The sequence below is a fragment of the Tursiops truncatus genome, chromosome 14 (genome assembly GCF_011762595.2).
Source record: "Tursiops truncatus isolate mTurTru1 chromosome 14, mTurTru1.mat.Y, whole genome shotgun sequence".
NCBI classification, from domain to species: Eukaryota; Metazoa; Chordata; class Mammalia; order Artiodactyla; family Delphinidae; genus Tursiops; species Tursiops truncatus.
In genome coordinates this window covers 11,586,480-11,607,478 of record NC_047047.1, presented here as the reverse complement: position 1 = coordinate 11,607,478, position 20,999 = coordinate 11,586,480, and the positions used below count along the sequence as shown (strand labels likewise).

At 53.1% G+C, this 20,999-nt stretch overlaps 2 protein-coding genes across 3 annotated transcripts in view; one reads left to right on the top strand and one right to left on the bottom strand.

The window, feature by feature from the left end:
- Positions 1-3,265, top strand: part of CKAP2L (cytoskeleton associated protein 2 like) — a 30,803-nt gene extending 27,538 nt beyond the window's left edge. For both annotated transcript variants that reach the window (XM_073791144.1, XM_004322106.4), the window contains 2 exons: positions 455-644; positions 2,070-3,265. In XM_073791144.1, coding sequence (XP_073647245.1) covers positions 455-644; positions 2,070-2,295 — 416 coding nt within the window. In that variant the 3' untranslated portion in view covers positions 2,296-3,265. The remainder of the gene's footprint in view (positions 1-454; positions 645-2,069) is intronic.
- NT5DC4 (5'-nucleotidase domain containing 4) lies at positions 1,963-20,527 on the bottom strand. Its single transcript, XM_033838686.2, is given in 22 exon segments — positions 1,963-4,804; positions 5,342-5,548; positions 5,633-6,466; positions 7,445-7,510; positions 7,978-8,149; positions 9,534-9,611; positions 12,094-12,154; positions 12,519-12,570; positions 13,216-13,386; positions 13,508-13,574; positions 13,821-13,949; positions 14,703-14,735; positions 15,035-15,115; positions 15,365-15,436; positions 15,571-15,614; positions 15,617-15,651; positions 15,983-16,040; positions 16,151-16,242; positions 16,447-16,543; positions 16,625-16,744; positions 16,826-16,913; positions 20,444-20,527. Coding segments are annotated over 18 exon segments (1,419 nt in total). The 3' UTR covers positions 1,963-4,804; positions 5,342-5,548; positions 5,633-6,466; positions 7,445-7,510; positions 7,978-8,092.
- Positions 20,528-20,999: the final 472 nt, after the last annotated feature.

The following is a 20,999-nucleotide window of genomic DNA, read 5'->3' as shown; positions in this document are numbered from 1 at the left end:
ACAAGACATTTTTTCACCTACTGTCCAAGGTGATAGCCATATGGTCACACCTGGGTAGGGAGGGATCAGAAGGTCAAGTGAATTAACTCTAATGAGTCAGGAAAATTGAACCAAGGTGTGATGTAAGGGTAAGAAGAGGCCAATGATTAGTCACTAAGGGAGCTCCCTCGAGAGTGAATAAGAGATTGGGGATGTGTTCACAATGTTGAAAGGGTAGCCGGGATCCATTCTCACAGGCCCCAAGGCTGCCTGGAGGGCTGGTTAGGAGGATGGCCTGATGTAGCAGGAAAAACTAGTTGTAGGTCCCACTCCAAATCAATTACTCTTTATTGAGTATATGGAATCCGTAAGGATCACTGAGAAATCATTGTAGATAACTGCTGTTTCATTTTATTGATTTTTTAGCTTCAGTATTAAATTGCTAAATCTTTTCTTTTTGACCTTGTATACACAGGAATTACCTCTGACTCTTTAGCTGCTGAAACTAATATAACATCAATAGAAATGCTGGCCAAGAAGATGGAGTCTGGGACGTCTTGTCTTTCTCCAAAAGAGAGGGAACAGGTTTCAGCAACACCCCAAATCACCAAGTCAGAACAGGATAATCATCCTGGTATCAAATTACAGATCGCCCCGATCCCTAGGTAAGCAAACTCTAAAGCAGGCTTGTGTTCACAGGGCTAATTCAAGTCCAATTCTCAATTTCTCCTCCCCAGATCCAGGATACCATCAGATTAGTGATACCTTCTGCCTCATACGAGGACCAGGTGGTCTAATCCATCTTTGGTGTTAAGGGAAGGAGCTGAGGGTGATCGGGGGGGTTGGAACCAGTGCCAGGAAGAGCTGTGTCCTTTCTCAGTACACACACCATCCCCCCTCACACCACCCCCAAGGAGACCTGACCTGCAATGAGGAAGGAGCTGCCAGAGTCAGGAGGGCTGCTGGAGTGGAGTCACCCCTCCCTCCTGGCATTGGTCCTCCCTCTTCACCCTCATTTGTGCTGCATTTGCAGATCCCACCCACCTTTCCAGCCAGTCCTGGGGGGCAGGAGCAAACTGCCAAGCAGGCAGCCTCTGGAGCTGTGGGAAGGAGGGAGCTGTGAATAGCCCTGTGAGAACAGGGAGGCGGCAGGCACGTGCTAGTTAGAGACCGCGCACAGTATCAGAAGTGTTTGGTTTTGAGACAAGTGTAAGGTTAAGAATCCATGGTAATTTAAGGAACTGTGTCAGGGTATCGATGTCATTTTCTAAAACATTAGTGTCACATCAGTCTCTGTTCGTGCTCTTGAAAGGAAAATTCCAAACAAAAGCACCAAGACCACAGTTCTGTATCTTCGTTCTCTGGAAAGCACAGCTGGGCCTCTTCCAGTCTAAACTCCTGTCTCAGACCTGTCATTTCCCCACTGTAGTCAGCTCGTGGGTGGATGAAAGCAGGCAGCTGACGTGAAGACCACCTCTTACTGTCTCCGGAATTGGTGATGGGCGTTTTCAGCAGACTGGCCACGAGTTTTGTGAGGCTAATGTAATCAGTGGTTTTGTGATGTGTGACCAGGCTTCACTGCCTGGAAAGGTCTCTGCAACGTACCCTCCAGGCTGCCTGTGATTGGAATGCATTCAGGTTTACCAGGAAGATGCCTGATTTGTTCCAGTTTCAATTTGTGGTTTGGTCCACCATCTTAAAAGATGTTTTTTGAATAATTTACTGTCAAAGCTAGAAAGAATCTTAGAATTCATTAGTCCAGCCTCATTTGGTGTTAGGCCCAATTTCATCAAAACGTGTCAGCTCTTTGAAAGTTTATGGAATAAACAAACACCAACTGCCAAGTAGCTGACTTCAAATAAAAGCACACTTAACAATTCACTCAATTAAATCCCTGTGCTGACACCATGTGAGAGCAGATGGACACCACCCAGTTCATTCTGACAATGAGGGCAAGTCCACCTTAGGACGAGAGCTGCTATAGACATTTCTCTTGTGTTTTATTAGGGAATAAGAAAAAAATAAAGACTAACAAGTAGAATTTTGAAAGAAGTTAGAAGGTTTTGAATGCATCTCTTGCTGTCTCTCAGAATAAACGGAATGCCGGAAGTGCAAGACATGAAGCTTATCACTCCTGTACGGCGTTCAGCCAGGATCGAGCGAGCAGTGTCCCGCTACCCGGAAATGCTGCAGGAACATGACCTAGTGGTGGCTTCTCTCAACGAACTGTTAGAAGTGGAAGAGACAGAGTGTTTTATATTCCGCAAAAATGAGGCTTTGCCGGTAACATTAGGGTTTCAAGTCCTTGAGTCGTAATTTCTTGATTTTTTTTTTTTAAAAAAGAGAGACATTTCAGAGCCTCCACAAGACAAGAAATGCACTTACCTGGGTGGCCTGGGAGAAACTGTAATAGAGGGGCATCGTGGGTGCAGACTGTGGGCCCAGGGCCTGGGAAGTAATTCCCTGGGCTTACTCTCAGATTTACACCCCCATGGGAACGTCTGGTTACTTAAGACTGTAGTTTGCCCCAGCTTTACAGCACACAGAAATCTCAAACTTTGAAAATTAACTTACCCCACAAGTATGGTAACAATTTGAATTTTATTGACCTGCCTGAATCCCAACATAGTTATTTTTTATATCAGGAGGTCAATTCCACAATATGATAGACTTTCCTTCCTGCATCCACCTTAGCAGAGAGGGCAAATCCTTCCAGCATGGAAGATCTGAGTGTAGAAACTAGCCTTCCCCGCTAGGTGGGACGTGACAGACCATCTGGTCAGATCCTCTCATTCTGCAGCTGAGTTTATGCTGGCTGTGCCTTTCGCTCAGAGATCACAGATGACTTTTATGTGTGATCTTTGACTTCCGTCACAGATCCTTGGAGATGAGAGGTAATTCACATCCTTTCTGGGCCTGGCCTCCTTAATGATACACAATCCTGCACTGGAGTGGTCATCTAGCTTTTTATATTCAAACCTAATTTTGCATTTGTTATTGAGAAATGCTTCAAATAAAAACAAAAGGGAGCAGCAGACAGGGGCGGGGAAAGGACCCTTGCCTCTTCAGTTCTTTGCTCTGCTAGGGGACACCTGGCCTGAGAAGACATCTGAGCCCCAGAGACTATCATAGGTCGCCTTTCCTTCCTCCTGGGCAACTGCCTGTGGAAAGGTAAAATCAGAATCGTTGTGTAAATATAATGTATAGGAAAACCTAGTCGATGTATTTGAGATTTTAGTTTTCTTAATACTTATGTATCATCTAAAAAACAATTGACTTTTATTCATTCCTGCGTATTCATTTATCATATTTATTACAGAAAACAGTGCTGGTGGCTTGGCCTAGAGAATTAGGGGTCTGTCTGGGGAACGCCAATAGGCTATCCCAAGAGGCCTCACAGGGAACACCCACTACCCTGGAGAGCTCACCTTCATGTGGATTTTTCCATTGTGAGGGAAGCAGATCCATCTCTCCAAGTCTGATTTACAAAAACGAGGTTCATAAAGCTGAGGTATAAACCCATAATGCTCATAGACTAACTTTGGATGAGAAATAGATTGTCACCACAACCAAAACGCAGGAATCCACACAGCTAGGCGTTCCCTTCCCTTTAGACAGACTCACTTTACCTCTAAAGCCAAATCATGCCCGAGGGGTTGCTTAGAAGTCCTGGCAGCTGAAAATGGGACTTGGGGAAATCAAATATTCAAAATCACGAGACAGAAAGAGCCTGAAGCACGCCCCTCCTTGTTAGGAACGCCCTTGCCTCAGACCTCAGGCCCTCCAGCTCACGTCCGTGGACCAGTCCTCTGGCTGGGCCTGCACTGCTGTCCTTTGTGCATTACCTATTCTTTGGCTTCAGACGGTTCATCCTTGCCACCTAATGCCCATCCCCCCACCCAGACTGGGACTCAGCTGTCTATGGTGATGTTACGTCTCTCTCTCCTCAGAACATCGTCTCAGTATTACAGCTCAGTTCTCAAAAGAACACCTTCGCTATTGCCAGTTCCCAGCAGGACTTCTCACAGTACCACCCTGGGTACTAACAATGTCGGCTGAACCACTGGCACTGAATAACGTGTAGATTTCAAACTGACAAATTGGAGGTTTTAAACAGCCTGATTGGACTAGGTAGCATCTTCAGGATATAAAAGGATGTGGAAGTGATGGGGATGGTATAGCAACTACAGGAAACTGCACCGTGATTCTGGAGCTCTTTGTAGATTCTTAGTAACCCTCTTGTTTAGTAAATAGCGGTTCCTAGATACCTGGAGCAGGAGGGAGGGAGAGAGGCAAGGTAAGAAGCAGGCCCTTAATCACTTGGGAGGAAGATTCTTAGGGAATTGCAGGGGAGATATGGGCCTCGGCAGAAATTAAGTCTAACGTCCAACTTCTTTGAAGGGGGGAGTGTAAAGGGAGTGTTAAAGGAAGATAAATAAGGATGGCTACATACTGGCATCCTGGTGCAGAATGACCATGACCCAGAAGACGAGGAGAGGAGGAGGCATGACAGTTCACATTTATGACTGTTTACTAGGTACAGGTACTCATGCTATAAAAGACATCTGTTGTGCCTGCTTGGCGTGTAGTCCTTCTTCTAGTAAGAGTGCCCTAATTTCCTTAGGACCACCTCTTTCCCACTCACAATCTGTCGCTTAACAGGAACGGACTCCACCCACATGAGCATGTGACCCAGGCTAGGCCAACCAGAGCCCAATATCCTGGCCAGCGGCATTGACTGGACGATGGGGTTATTTCTCACTCAAAACCAGTGAGACTGGTTTCCCAGACTTTTGTTAGAGAGACTCTTTTCCTGGTAGAGTTGCTGCAAAGAAGATGGAAATCTGTAAACCTTCTTATAACCATGGAGAAAAAAACCTCCTAGAGAATGGCACCAACACAGAATAAGCCTGAGAGCTGGAGAGTAAGCTTACATCCAGTGACATCATTTGATCCCTGGCTAAAGCCTGGAGCTGGCCAAGCCCTGTACTTTTCAGTGATGTGAGACAATTGATTCCCTTATTCTTAAGCCAGTTTCATTTAGGTTTCTGTCAGGTGCTAGGGAAAAATCCTGACTAGTACACATATATACAGTAGTAGAGGAAACTCCTATTTCATGTTTGCTCTGGCTGCCTTCCAGGCATATTGTCTCACTACATTCTCACAGTAGCCCTATGGCATAGGTATGGAAACAGAGTGAGACAGTAAATGACAGGCAGGACTGAAGTTTCAAACTCAGAGCTGCCTGGCTCCAAGTGCAGAGCTTTTCACTCCTGTCTCTCAAGTATGGAAATGAGAACTAGGACGGTGACAAGGAAAGAGCAAATCTGAGAAAGACATTCTTGAACGGTTCCCAACTTACCAAATAAGAATCACTGTGATAGCCAAAGTGCTGTCATTTATCCTCCAGATGAGGTGATCGATCACATTTTTACCACAAGAGCGCCGCCCCAGGGATGGTGCTTCTCGTCATTTCTGCCCGCTCGGGACTGGGTGCCGGAATTCAGACCCCGATTCAGCCGGTGTGACTAGTCACAACTAGAAATGCATCTCTCTCCCATCAGCAACCCTGGTGAAACAGCCAATGCTCAGCTGTGCCAGGCCCACAGCACACCTGTCTCGGGGCTCTGCCATCCCCAGGGTGCAGCCTCACCCATATGGACAAGCGTGGCTCCCGAGCAGTTTCACATGGCAGCCAGTGGGAACGGGCAAGAGAGGGGGCGGAAGGCACACCCTCTCCTTTTAAGGTCACGACCTGGAAGCTGGATGCATTATTTCTGCTTAGGGTGAGAGGGACCACAGCTTGCTCACGTGTCCCCACTCATCTTCAAAGAAGGCTGGGAAATGTCTTCTGGGTGGCCACATGCCCAACTAAAACTTCTTCCAGAAACGGGATATGACTCTCGGTGTCTACCACAGTCTTAGGAGTAATGGAGTACATCTCTAAGGTGCAGATAAATGAGGACAGAGGTGACACAGGATTAAAAATATATATACTGCATCAAATGAACAACCCCGAGCTAGAAATATCTCCCACCCTACCCTGCCTCAGATGAGCTCCTAAGAGTTGAGGAGGGTTCTAATCCAAAGTTGTATAGCCCTTCCCCACTTCCTCTCGTCCGTCTCATGATAGGTCTTTAGCCCCACCCTTTCCCCTGCAGTTCTACAAGCTGACCCAGAGTAATAATAAATCAGGTTACACGGTTCACTCAATAAAACATACAGGACACTGGAAGCCAGAGATATAATGACCCAAACGACCTGTCACTAAGGAGCGTCAAGTCCGGAGGGGACACATGTTAAAGAATCACAAGTGTCAAAGTGTGATGATCCTGGGCTTCCCTGGTGGCGCAGTGGTTGAGAGTCCGCCTGCCGATGCAGGGGACACCGGTTCGTGTCCCGGTCCGAGAAGATCCCACATGCCGCGGAGCGAGCGGCTGGGCCCGTGAGCCATGGCCGCTGAGCCTGCGCGTCCGGAGCCTGTGCTCTGCAAGGGGAGGGGCCACAGCAGTGAGAGGCCCGCGTACGGGGGGGGGGGGGGGGGGGGGGGGGGGGGGGGGAAGTGTGATGATTCTGAGAAAGAGGTCCCTGGGGGAGGGACTAAAAGAAGGAACTGATCCAGTCAGGGAGGTGGGGAGGCCCCCGGAGATGTGAGGTGGGGGGCAGAGATGGGGGTGCTTCAGGCAGAAGGAAAAACACGGGAAGGGCCCTTTGGCCACCTCTTCCTTTTGCAGGTCTCTCTCCCCTCCCTGTCCCTTCCCCCCTTCCCCTCTCCCTCTCCCTCACTCTCTTCCTCACACCCCTTAGGGGTCTGCTGCCAGGCCGATTACCCCCAGGCCCTTCTGCATTCTCTCCACCCTGGGAGGGAATTCTAAGGGTTCAGTTTTGTAGCATTACAAAATACTTTTTGTAATACTACTGTATTTCAGCACCTTTCCAGAAAAGCATGGACCCTAGGGTCTGAGCAGTTTTCCCGGTAAAATACTATCGTCTACCTCTTGAATAAAAATCTAGTGTTTAAAGACAAAAGGCCAGGGATACCCGGTTCTTGCCTGGAGAACCTACCCCTGCGGGACTCTGAGGCCCAAAAGTCAACCCAGGAAGAAGAGTGAAAGGCCTGGAAACTTCTGAAATAAACAGATTTTAAAAAATGACTGTGAACTCTCTGAGCACGCAGCCTGTTGTCCCTTATTTATCCTCAGATATTCCAAATGTTTCCCTTGTTTATCCACAGAAAATAAAACTAGTGAACTGTGCCACAGACCAATTTCTTCAAGAGTTTGTTTTGTCATTTCAAACATGTAAATATATTCCTTCTGAGCCTCCAATATTAATGCCAGACGATACACTAACACGAAAAGTGAACTCAAATTAATGACAGAACAAGAAAGGCCAGGGCTTAACACCACGGAGGAGCTCCGACTAAAATAAAGAATCAGGTTTTTAAATCATGAGTAGGACTTACAGTTTTTAATGCATGTATACATCAAGTTCAAAGATGTCTGGGCATCTCGCTGTCTTTCATAGTGACCTGGAAAGAACATTAATGAGGTCATCTATAGCCGATTAGGTATTGTTGTTACTAGTGACGGAATCAAAAGTGCACAGAAATATTATTTTTATTTATTTTTTGATGTGGACCATTTTTTTTTAAGTCTTTATTGAATTTGTTACACTATTGCTACTATTTTATGTTTTGGTTTTTTGGCCGCAAGGCATGTGGGATCACAGCTCCCCGACCAGGGATCGAACCCACACCCCCTGCATTGGAAGTGCAGAGTCTTAACCACTGGACCGCCAGGGAAGTCCCGGAAATACTATTTTTAAAAAGAAATGGATAGAAATAAAATGGGATGTGAAATGATACACTCAGGGGAACTGGGCAAAATAATTCCACTTGTTACACACAAATGGCCCAGAGGCCAGGGAGGGTTGCCTTCCAGGATAAGAGCAAGACACCTTCCTCCTACCTAAAAGAAGTGCTCTTGGGCTCCAAACCTGTTATATTTAGGAGACTTCAATATGGTTGCTTTTTCTCTCTTCCATATTTTTCCCGTTATCTGAAGAATATTTCAAGTGGAAGACGACTGTGATGCCAGCCTGTGTCCTGGGTTCAGTCTGCCTCCGTGCAGCCCTCCTGGTCCTTGCCTCTCTCTTTGCCCTCAGCCTTCTAAGAAACAAAGAAAGCTGGTCATGGAGCCTTCCCAGGTTCACACAGTGACTCTCAACCAGGGGTAGAAAATGTGTCAAAATGCCCTAGCCTGGGCTGGGATGGAGATGAGGGGGTAGAGAAACCAACACATCCCCAGAGAACACGCAGTTGCAGATGGGAGTGGGTCCAGCCCTCTGGTGGTCTGGGAGGGAAAAATAGTTGCAAAGCACTGATTAAAGTATTGATGTGCTTGAATTTTGAGCTTCTCCTGGGCAGGAGTAAAGTGGCTTACAATTCCGTTTCTACCTTGTCGGGCATGCTGGAGGTGCTTGGTAAAAAAACCGGTGGGAAGAATGCTCACTGAGCCCGAAGCCACCAATCTAAAGGGAACCGACGAGACAGGCATTTTGAAAATCAAGGCCCAGGAACGCCAGGGTAGAAACAGGAACCCTCCTGCAGGGCTTGGGGCTGCAGAACCAGGCTAGGAGCTGAGCCTGCCCCTCAGGAAAACTGGAGTTTGCACTCAAAGGGCAGTCAGGCAGCACAAAGGAGCAGAGGGGTCAAAGCAGAAGCCCCTACACATTGTGTCCATAAAAGCTGCCTGGAGAGGAAGCCTGGCCAGCGAGAGCCTGTGCTCTGCAACCTCTCCCAGGGCGGAGACGGAGCTGTCAGAGAAATGAGCCAGAACTGGTGTGAAGAGGTGCAGGGCCCCAGTGCAGTCAGCTGACCCCGCTGAGCAGAACCTGTGAGTTTGGGCTGACAGCCAGTGGTTCTGGGCCCCCTCGGACCCAATGCCTCATTTTTTTTTTTTTTCCCGGTACGCGGGCCTCTCACTGTTGTGGCCCCTCCCGTTGCGGAGCACAGGCTCCAGACGCGCAGGCTCAGCGGCCATGGCTCACGGGCCCAGCCGGTCCACGGCATGTGGGATCCTCCCGGACCAGAGCACGAACCCGTGTCCCCTGCATCGGCAGGCGAACTCTGAACCACTGCGCCACCAGGGAAGCCCCAATGCCTCATTTTAAATCCAAATATTTTCTAACACAACATTGTAAATCAACTATTTCAATTAAAAAAATATGTAAAACAAATATTTTCAATTCTTCTATCCTGAATTGAAATTCATAGATAATATAATGATTGTCTCTATAATCTTAAAAATCAATATAATACCATAACTATAACATAGGAGAAATGAAAAGCAATGTATAATATAATATGTATTTCTATGTAAATACTCAGGAATGATTGCACTTGGAAGGCAAAAGAGCTCCTGCAAATCTCCCAAATGCCTGCTTGGGTTGATACTGCTCCATTGGGACCCCTGCTCTAGCCCTGGGGTAGCCCCTAAGTCTCTGAGCTCCTGGGCCAGCCAAGTGGCTCCTCCCACTTCCCAGCAACTCACCCTCTGGCTGCAGGAGAGGAGGTGGGCGGCAGGACCCAGACTGGCCCATTCTGGCTCTGCTGCTGACTCATGGGGCATCTGTAGGGACCAATGCAGCAAGAGGTGGAGAAGCTCCGTCAGTGGTGAGGCCTTCCCAGAGTCCCCAGTTATGCATAGACACCGCCCCCCCGCCCCCCCCCCCCCCCGCCAGCTCCATCCTCTGCCCCCAGCTGCCAGCTTCCTGCCCAGTGATGCCACAGAAAAGGGAGCCCAGGAGGGTCAGCTGGAGAAGGAAAGATCTGGCAGACGGACTTCACTTCCTCAAAAATCCCAGGCAGCACAGCGGGGTAAAGGTCAGGTTTCTTTAACTGTTTCACCTGGGTGCTCCGGATCCTTTTTCTTCACCTGTCTGGTCTCTACTTTAGCAACAATGTCTAACAGCACTCTAACTGTGCCTCGGACCCCCAGCTTTGGCAACAGGAAATCTCCAGCCCTGCTCATCTAAAAGCCCAGAGAAGGGATGAAGCTGCATGGGGAGAGCTCAGTTCCCCCAGCATGTGGCAGTGTGATGCAGGGGGCAGAGCGTGTCCCCTGAGTTCAGCAGCCCTGGGTTCAAATGCTGACTCTGCAGTCTGTCTACCAGTGTGACAGCAAGTTACTTAGGTTCTCTGCACTTAAAATTCACCAGTGGTAAAATGAGAAGAAAACCTACTTTGCCGGGTTAAGCATTCAGCAGGATCGATTTTAAAAAAACAAACACCCAGCCCAGACACAAAATAGTTTTTCCTCCTCTCGAATATCAGGAAGGGAGCTGAGAGTGACAAGAAAAGCAGGGCTCAGGGAGCCCCAGAGAACTAGTTTCAAGTCCAGATCCTTGAGTGCAGGTGGCACACCATCTACAACGGAAATAATGACCGCCTGTTGGGAGAGGGACGGGTGTCCTCCGGGGAGCTCTGCACTGGTCAGTCCCACGGCCCCCATGAACTCCGTGGCGTCTTCGCCGCCTCCACTTCGCTGCTTTTGCCCCAGAAGCATCTCCAGGGCTTCCAGAGGAAAACCAGCTGGAGCGTTCACTGTATGGACTGCTGTTTGGTCCACTTCCTCTGCGATCACTGTGTACTAAGGGTAGGGAGACCATAGCCTTCCTCCTTCAAACCAGTATCATATGTACTAGGGAGATAATGTGGTCTCAGTTTAAAGCAGGAGGGCAGGAGGAAAACTTCCCAGCAGAGGCATCGTATCTATACAACCACAATCCCTCTAGAGCCTTTTTTTTTTTTTTAACCGTGTGGACAGTTATCTGCAAGGGTTTGACCCGCTTGTGCCTAGAGGGGGGAGCGTGGGTCTGGTGACCTCAAAAGCTCTTGGCAGGGCTGGGGACCAGTGGATCCTTCTGGGACGGAGGGTCAGGGATGCCGGGGGGGGGGTTCTGCAGGGACCCACCAGCTCCAGGGCCACCCGGTACAGAGAGCTGAGCAGGTGGTACAGGAAGTTGAGGCAGGTAGCCGTGTAGAGGTCGGCGTAGCGCATCATATGGTTGGAGAAGAGCGTCTGGCAGAAGCCGCAGCGAAACAGGCTGCCCATCGCGCTGTAGCACTGGTCCAGCTCCTGGGAGACTCGCTGGCAGAGATCCCATCCCCGCCCACCCCACCCCCTCCCCCCCACCCCTGCAGCCCACGACGGGGAAGGGGCTGCCGTGTTGCCCGGCCAGCCGGGGTCTTTGGGAAGTGGGGCAGCTCGCCGCTTTGCCACGGACCCCACTTCCCGCTTCACAGTTAGTTTCCTGCCTGGCCCTGGAGAGTGACCACCCTGCAGTAAATTCTCAGCATCACTTACCTTCTGATGCCTCCTCAGAGGGCTTTGCCCACACGCCCAGTCCCCACTCCGGCCCCCCCAACAGGCCCCCCCGCATCACAGGCCCTTCTTTTAGAGTCTAGAAAACTGGTCCAGACGTTACTCCCAGAGTGACTGAGCAGCACGTGTGCCTCAGTTTCCCCGTGAGTAAAATAAGGATGACGATCCCTGCCCAGCCCACCTCGCGGGGCTGTGGGAGGATCAAATACCCTACAAGAGGCTCAGCAAAGATCCTTCACTATTGGTCCCCTCTGGGCCTGGGAAGGCCAAGTGGCCTGACTCCCCTTGATGTGGCCTGTGGGACTCTCCCAGCTTTGGTGACTGGTCAAGTAATACCACAAGGGAACGTGTCCTTTCCACCGGCCCTAGATCCCGTCTTCTCAGGCCCCTTGTCTGGCTGACCCCAGACGCTAGCCGGGTGGTCGGTCACATGAGGACCCAACCCAGGAGGCCGGCACTTCTCAAGGTTAACGGTGGAGATTGAGGAACTGGCTAAGCCCCACCCATCACCCTGCAGGCCCTTTTAAGAGCACACTGCTGTCGTTCGTAATATGGCCAGCAGGGGGCGCTGGCTGACAAGGCCAGGTGGCGCTCCTGACGACTGGGGGAGTCGTAATTTGTCTCTGGGGTCTGGGACGGAGCGGATCCAGTCAGGCCGCCCGGAGGCACACGCCCTACCTTCAGCCCCCTGGGCCCATCCCCTCCTCCCTCGGCACCCCGCTCTTACCCGAATCTCCCTCTTGGTGGAGCTGATGAGTGGCAGCCCGGAACTGCTGCCATCCATGTGCCTGGTGCGAAAATGGCCACATGACCCAGGAAGAGAGGAACGGCCCCCCAGGCTCCAGGCACAACCTCCCCAGATCGAGTTGGGGACACCAGTGGGGGGTACTGGGCTGGGTGTGTGCCCGTGAGATGGTAAGCGTCCTCAGTCCAGGCTGGTGGGTCAGCAGCAAGGGCCTAGAGGTCACAGTGTGAGTGTCCCAAGGGGGTCAGAGGGGTCCCAAAGTCCAGTTTACTAGGGAAGCCCACCCTGAAACAGATCGTGATTTCCCGACCACTCTGGCGAGGACCCCGCTGCCAGGCCTGGACATGGACCATTACCCTCCATCCTGCTCCCCTCCCCGGGCAGGGGTCACAGGTCAGGGCTCTCACTGGTACAGGTCCGCCAGTTGCATGTCCAGCCTCTTCAGCTCCTCCCTTCGCTCTGAAAAGTGGACAGGGGACAGGGGGCTTGACAACCCTGCCCACCTTTGTCCCAGGCCTAGCTCAGCTAGTTGAGGTGAGGGTGGAAAGGCCACTGGGGTCTAGGCTCCCCCTACTGTGTGTATAACATCCTTCACCCTTTCCTTACATCGAGGGAGACTCTGCCCAAGGCAGAGCAGGGACGGTTGAGGAAGCTGACAGGGAGTCAGGTGACCCGCCCAAGGTCACAAGGCAATGACTCAAACCCAGCCCTTAGGACAAGCCCGGATTGTTTGGGTTCATAGCAACTCCTGACCCCGAGGATACAAGTCATTCCCGGCTGGGAGAGTGGACCTTCCACTCACTAAGATTCCTCAGGGTGGGTAAGGAGGGTGGGTTCAGTGAGGAAGGAAACCTCGGACTACAGAAACACCACAGGACTCTGGAATCAGGAGACAGGATTTGAGTCTCAACTTTAGCCCTTCTGGCTGTGTGACTTTGGGCAAGCCGCTTAACCTCTCTGGGTCTCTTGTTTCCTCGTGTATAAAATAGATCTGCTCTCACAAACCACAGAGAGGACGGTATTATCACGGTCACTACCAAGCCCCCCGCAGGAGAGAGGGGAAGATGTGACCATGGTGCCCCCTGCTGGCCCCCCACGTCTCACCCTCCTCTCAGGCCCAGATGTCCAGCTCCCGGGACAGCTCAGGAACCACCAGGCAAGTCCGCCAGCCCTGCCGCTCCTTGGACTTGAGGATGTCCCCAAAGATGTGGTCCCCGACGTCCAGGATGTCCCTCCCCCGCACCCCGAGCAGCTTGCACACTGCGTCTGACGACCCTGCCCGACCGTGGGAGGACAGGCCCACTCACAGCCCTTCCTGTCCTGGTGGGCAGCCTGGGGACATGGGCTCCTAGCTGAGAGGTGGCGCCTGTGGAGGGACGGGGCGGGGAGCCGGTACCTCCAGAGTAGACGGCACAGTGCTGATGGGGCCCCGTGCTGGTGCCCACGCGGAGCTTACCCATGTCCTAGAGCAGGCAGAAGGGGTGCCCTGGCCAGAGAGGGCAGGGGGTTGGGATTGGCAGGGGTGACCGTGGGGTGTGGGAAGAAGGAGGCGGCAGAGGGCCCTGAAGGGGTCCCCTGCTTCCTTGCTTCCAGGGACAGACAGACAGCAGAGCAGCAGCTGCTAAGGGCAGATCAAGCCTGAGAGGCGGGTTCCCTCCCCACAGCGTGGGCCACGGGTCATGGGGGACGGGCCTCGGCCCCTGCATTACCGTCCTGAGCTGTCTCAGCACCGTTCCCTCCGCAAAGAAGCAGGGCTTCTGCGTGTCCACCACGATCAGGTCGAAGTAGGACCTCCAGGGCCTGCAGGGGGTGGGCAGGTGCAGACACAAGTGCTCAGCCTGGGAATCTGACCCGCCGCGGCTCACAGGTCCTCAGCCAGGTCCCCGCCAGCCCCTGCCCCGCCATACCCGGCCGGATGCCCGCCCAGGCTCCGCCACGCTCTGGACCGGTGAAAGCTCGCCAGCCCTCGCATCTCATGCCCGCCCACGTGCCCTGGCCCTGGCCCTCAGCAAGACTGAGACGTCCCGGGGGCAGGACCCCGGCAGTCTGGCCACGCAGCCATGCTGGCATGGGAGGCTCACAAGCTATAGCAGCGGAGGCCAGCGCTGGATGTCGCGTGCACCGCGTCAGCCTCCAGAGCCTCTCACAGCAGAGTCAGAGACGCAGGGGCACGGGACAAGAGCACAGTCCCCGAGCTGCAGACCCGCTCACCGGCTTGCCTGCCGGGTCCCCGCGGGGTGTGTCATGCCCCCTCCCCCAGGCCTGCTACAGCCTCTTCTCACCCCCTTCCCCACCCACTTCCGCCCCAACCAGCCCCTCCCCAAATACCTGATGGCCTCTTCACTGCCTTCTCCAAGGCCGTGAGTGGCCTTCCCCACCCCTCCAGGCTCCTCCTGTGGACCGGCTGAGGTCACTGGTCTCCCACCCACGGGGGAAGTTCCAACAGACCCACCCACGTGAAACGACCCACACACACACTTGCCTCTTCGTCCAGCGGGGGGCTGGCCATGGGAAGGGCCCCAGCAAGGTGGCCCAGCCCGGCCCTGCCTGCCCTTGACACAGCCTCCCCCAGCCAGGTGCGTGGCCCTCACCTCACCAGCGCCAAACAGGTAGCTCCGGATGGCCTGGCGGGGACAGGGCAGGGGTCAGGGCACCCAGCTGAGATGGGCCAGGGGCCACTACCTGCCATTGCCCTCACCCCACAGGCCACGCTGGGGACCGCAGGAGCGAGATGGTGGGAAAATTGCTTCTTCCACTGAGATCTAAAAAGGCCAAGAAATGGAACCCAAGATGCCAACCAGGCAGTGGGCGGAGCAGGGTCTTGGCTGCTGTTTCCTGCAGTGCCTCAGTTTCCCCAGGACCAAGAAGGAAGCAGTTCTCTGGCCCGGAGGCTGAGGGCCTCCCCCGTCACAGGCACATGCACGTCGGTGTAGTTGTAGCTGCCGGTAGCCAGGAACACCTTCCCTACCTCCTTCCTCTTGCCCCGCAGGATGGGGATTCCCGCCTGGGTCAGAGAGAAGGGCAGCCTCCAGGGCTGGGGTCTCCCCAAGCTGCCCCGGGAGCCCCTTCCCAGGTCTCAGCCCCATGGGCAGGGGGCCTCAGGCCAGGCAGGAGGGCGGGGCGCAAGGCCAGGGTGCACAGCTCTGTCCAGATCTCGAGGGGAGGCCAGGGAAGGGGGAGCAGCCCCAGTGCCCTGGGGAGGAGGGGGACAAAGGGACAGGCTTGGTCACGACCCTGGTCTATAGCCACTCGCATCCTTCTCCACGTATTTCTCCAAGTCCTCTGGGGTCCTCTCCTTGAGACAGCCCCGCGGGAGGGAGCAGAGCTGTGAACGTGTGCGCGTGCGTGCACGCGCGCGTGCCTACACATGCCTGCATCCGAGATGAGGGAGCCCAGACCACCAGCCTCCACGGGAAGAGGAGTGAAACCTTATGGGGTCTGGGGGCCTGGGCCACTCACCGAATGGCGGACGTTATCCACGGCATCTGTCACATCCTGGAAGACATGAAGAGGTTCCCATGCTGATCACCGGTGTCACAGCTGGGTCAGGCCAAGAGCGAGGCTGATAAGGGGCCCTGATGTGACCACCAACCCTGGAGCCCTACCAGGGGGACCCCTCCATCCACAGTGGGCCCGACACTGGGCTCATGGCCCAACCCTCCTGGCACGGGTGTCACCCCGTGGGGGCATCAGTTACAAGGTTGGGGGCCCCTACATCCAAGGCCTTCCCTCTGAGCTCCTGGAGCCCCTCAAACCCCTCAGGAGGAGCCTCTGCCCTCTGGCGGGGCCCCCATTTCCGGGCTTGGCCCCTAAGCTGCACAGTGTCCTGCTGGTCACCCAGGGCCGCAGCGGGGAGGGGCATGGAACTCACTGGATGTAGCGGGAGCAGCCAGAGAAGAAGCCCACCAGGCAGACGTAGAGACAGGTTTCTAGGGCAGAGGGAGGCTGGCCGGTTGCCGGCCCGAGGATCCAGGCAGCAGCCCGCCAGGCCGGAGCCAGGACCAAAGGATCACCTCCCCCCACCCCCATCAGCCCTCACCAGGCAGGTTGAAGAGCGTGATGAGGGTGTGGGACCGCTGCAGCTCATCCCTCTGAATGAACTTACTGGGGTAGAAACTCCAGATCTCGGCCCTAGGGAAGGGGTGGGCTGGGTGCCATGATGCCCCTCCCCAGCGCCTCCCAGAGGCCAGGACAGGCCCCGCCACTCTTTCCCGCCTCTACCCATCCTTCTCTCCCTCCTTATCCAGCTGGCATTGCCGAGCCCCTGCGATGTGCCCGAGTCACCCCCGCCACTGTCTTTCCTCCAGCATCCTCGCCCTGCACCCCGTTCCTTACTCCGGGAGGAAGGAGAAGCCATGGGTGCCCAGCAGCCCATTCCCGCGGGCGTCCACCTTCAGCAGGTTTCCACAGGGCGCGTCAAACACCAGCCCCCCGGGAGAGGGCACAGAGGTTGTGGATGAGGCACCAGGGCCAGTGAGTGGGCCCAGCCTCCCGCCCCGCGGGCTCCCGCACCTGGTGGGCAAGGCAGGGTCGTAGGTGCAGCGCAGGATCTCGTGTGGGTACCCGACGCACACCAGGCGCTCCAGCAGCAACTCGAAGGCCAGCGTCTCATAGGCCGGGGACTTGTAGGCTGTGGGCCAAGCAGACCCAGGCCGGTTGGTGCCCGCCCCCTGCTCCCAGCCCCAAATTCCCCTCACTCCCCTCCCCCTCCCAGCCAGAGTGCAGTCCATGTCGAAGCCAAGGCAACAAATCTTCCCCAGCTCCAGGCTGCGGTTGACAAAAATCCTGGAAGGGGAAGGACACTGAGATCAGCCCCCCAGACTCCAAGACCCAGGGCCTTGCGTGTGTCTGGGCACATGCGTGTGAGCGCATGTGCAGGGCTCCGTCTCAACGTGGGAGTGTGCTGGGGGCATCCCCGTGCGCGAGGATGCGCCGTTGTCTCTTTCCTGAGCGGGGTCACTGTGTCCAAGTTCAGAGAGGATGCGTTTGTCACAGGTGGGCAGCACATGTCCCCACGTCGGCGTGCGTGGGGGGAGAGCACCTCCCTCCATGCCAAGTGTACACTGTCAGGTTTCCCTCTGACGGGTCACTGCCCACCTACAGAAAGATGTCCCCTTGTGAGTGCAGGGGCTGGTCTGTGTTCTGAGTGTCACCATCCCTGTGTATGAGCTGCTGTGTTGTGTGGGATATGTCAGGAAATGGGGTGTTTGTAAGATCCCCCCGACCCCCATCCCAAATGCCCATCTCACCGCTGGTGCCAATCCTACCCCAGGGCCTGTGTCTCCCCTCTGGGCCCCCCAGGCTCTCCCCCGTCCACACAGGCCATCGCTGCCAGGAGTGAGGAGACAGCGGCCCCCTCCCCAGCCACCTGCCTGCTAGCAGTGAGGCCCAGCAGCTCCCGTCTCCCTCAAACACTTCAGACACCACTGACCCCGTGGGCGCCACCCTGGGCCCCCATCTCCTCCTTTGAGGGAGAAGAAAGCCAGGACAGTCTCTGGCATCCCCTCTCTTCTCTAAGAGAGAAAATAGTAATGATCAAGGAAGAAGAATTCATCCGTATTATGCCACCTCCACTTCTAGGGCTTGTGCCCCCAAAGACCTCAACCACCTAGAATGTAGCAGAGAACACAGAGTGAAGCAAACATGGCGTTTACAAAAGCGGAAGACGCGTGTGCTTTAAAAATAAGAGTGTCGGGACTTCCCTTGCGGTCCAGTGGCTAGCACTCCGCGCTTCCAATGCAGCGGGCCTGGGTTCGATCCCTGGTCAGGGAACTAGATCCCACGTGATGCATCTAAAGATCTTGCATGCCGCAGTTGAAGATCCCACACGCGGCAACGAGGATCCTGCGTGCCGCAACTAAGACCGGCACGGCCAAATAAATAAATAAATACGTAAGAAAGAAAAAGAAATATGTCCACTCAAAATGGATCTGAAAGGACACAACGGTACATTGGTAGCTGTTAATAGAGCAGGGCTAGCTCTGTCTATATAAGTAAACAAATGGGCCTAACCATAGAAGTTCAAACTATCTGGTTATCTCATGTATTAACACAAACTGGGTCTCAGTTCCAGTTGTATTTAATGTTTTATGATCGCCTAGACTTTCCAGTCCAGGCACTTTTTGACAAAACTTTGTCCTCATTTGAGGGGCTTTTGTTGTCGGGTTTTTGTGTTTGTTTTTGTGGGTATTTGCCTCATTCCATCCCTGAGCTTTGCAGCTAGACAGATGTGATTCAAAACTATGTTCTAAGGTGTTTCCTGTAGTGGAGTCATTGGTTTGCAATAGTCAGTCATGCTTTTCCACTAAAAGGGGACGGAGGGGTGGTAAGCCACGAGATAAGCTAAAGTTAAATTGTTAGAAGAATTTCTTGATAGGAAATTATAGCTTTGCGTTTTGTTGCTCTATTTCCTGAAAATAACTTGGAGATGCCCCTGATTTGTCCATCTACTGCTTTGATTCCTTGGATAACACTCATTCTTTCACGTTAAGCAAAACCAAGTAATTGTTGCAGAGGTCTCTGTATTTTGCAGCTGCCCTTTTGTAAGACGCACTTTTCCCAAATAAAACAATTTTAAAAACCCATAAAAAAAAAAGTCCACTCAAAAACCTGTACTTGAATGTTTAAAAAAATAAAATAAGGGTGTCCTGGGACTTCCCTGGTGGCACAGTGGTTAAGAATCTGCCTGCCAAGGCAGAGGACACGTGTTCAAGCCCTGGTCCGGAAAGATCCCACATGCCATGGAGCAACTAAGCCTGAGCGCCACAACTACTGAAGCCCCCACGCCCTAGAGCCCGCACGCCGCAACTACTAAGGCCGCATGCCACAACTACTAAAGCCCGTGCGCCTAGAGCCCGTGCTCCGCAACAAGAGAAGCGACCACAATGAGAAGCCTGCGCACCGCGAAGCCCGCGCACCGCAACGAAGAGTAGCCCCTGCTCGCTGCAATGAGAGAAAGCCCGTGCGCAGCAACAAAGACCCAACGCGACCAAAACATAAATAAAATTAATTAATTAATTTAAAAAATAAAAATAATAAAACTAATAAAGAAAGAAAGAACTTAAGATTCTTGCTTTACACACAATTCTAACACACTTGGCTATCAATCTTCCCAGCCCAAGGCCATTTAAAGAAGTAATTGCTAGAAGCATACCAGGAGCTATAAGAAGTGGCAGATGACTAGAATCTCAGAATCAGAAAAAAAAAAGTACAAAAGTGAGTATCAAAAAGCAGAGCAGGGCTTCCCTGGTGGCGCAGTGGTTGAGAGTCCGCCTGCCGATGCAGGGGACGCGGGTTCGTGCCCCGGTCCGGGAGGATCCCACATGCCGCGGAGTGGCTGGGCCCGTGAGCCATGGCCGCTGAGCCTGCGCGTCCGGAGCCTGTGCTCCGCAACGGGAGAGGCCGCAACACTGAGAGACCCGCGTACCGCAAAAAAAAAAAAAAAAAAAAGCAGAGCAATTGGGACCATTTAGTGTAGAGCTGGAAATAGTCCCTAAGGGTCCACAATTGCTGGTTTTGCAACAAAGCACAACGACTTCCATTCAGAGTTTTGACCTGATCATCCAGAAAGACTTATAGGATGTGGCATGTCCTCTTTGAAAAAGGAAGGCCAGTTTATGATACATTTTCGAAAATTTTCTCTACAAAATGGCCAAACTTAATGAAGTTAGGCACTTTTGAAGGGATAACAATTATCTGGGGGAAAAAAATGTATTTCAGTGAAATAGTTCCTTCCTTGGTAATTCCAGACGAGCAACTGTTAGGATGGTGAGGCAAGAGTATGGAGGCTGCAGGAGGTACATTACCTCATTGGATGGATGGATGGATTCGTGGATAGATGGATGGATGGATGGATGGATGGATGGATGGATCGGTGGATGGACGGATGGATTCGTGGATAGATGGATGGATGGATGGATGGATGCATGGAAGGACAGTTGGATGCACAGACCTATGGACTATATATGGTAGCCTTTATTAAGGGTATCAGAGGAGAATCAAGCTTCAGAAATCAGCAGGATTTCCCGAGTCCCTTTCACCCATTCTCTGCTCTCTGCTCATCTCAGGGAGACCTTTTTAAAGGTGCATAGTTCCTCTCTGGGTCAGAAACAGAAGGAGGAATACCCGGTTATGGGAAGTCACCAGAAATTTCCTCAGCCCTCCCACTGGGTGTTAACATGGTGAGTGTGCAAAAATGTATCCTGCTTTTCCCATAGCTGAACTCGGGGGTCTATCCCAAGATTCCCTTCCACCTGAGGATAAGGAAGTCACCCAGTGACATTCACATACACTCCGTCACATCAGTGGTTTCTCAGGCCACCTCTCCAAGTACACTCCCAGCCCTCTCCTGGGCTTGACTGAACAGCGTGGGGGTTATGCTCAGCACGCTGGGAGCTAGGAGCTGGTAGCTGCCCATCACTTCTTGGTGGGGCCTCATGTGACGTGCACTGGCACAGCTGGGGAACCAGCACATCCCCACACTGCTGCGTGCTGAGGTGACCATATCCCCAATGGACCTTCAGCTGGCCAGTCTGTAGTGCCGTTCCAGGATGTGGCCACCTGTCCAGACCCCAGTGCCCCTCAGCTGACGGCAGGTCCAGCTGGGGAGGACCACAGGCTGTCACAGGGCCCTCTTGGCCTGGCCCCTGTGCCACGGGCACCCTTGTGGGACTTGGTACATTTCAGAGCCCCTTCCAGAAGAGGAGATTTGTTACGGTAACAACAAGTGAATCCTTGCATTGCTTTGACTGTGTGCCAGGCTCGTTAACAGCCCTACGGGGTAGGCCTTGCATTACTCTGAATTTACAGATGGCAAAATGAGGCACCAAAGTCCTAAGCCTCTCGCCCACCATTACAAAGCAAGATGGCAGAGCGGACTTGAGCCCAGA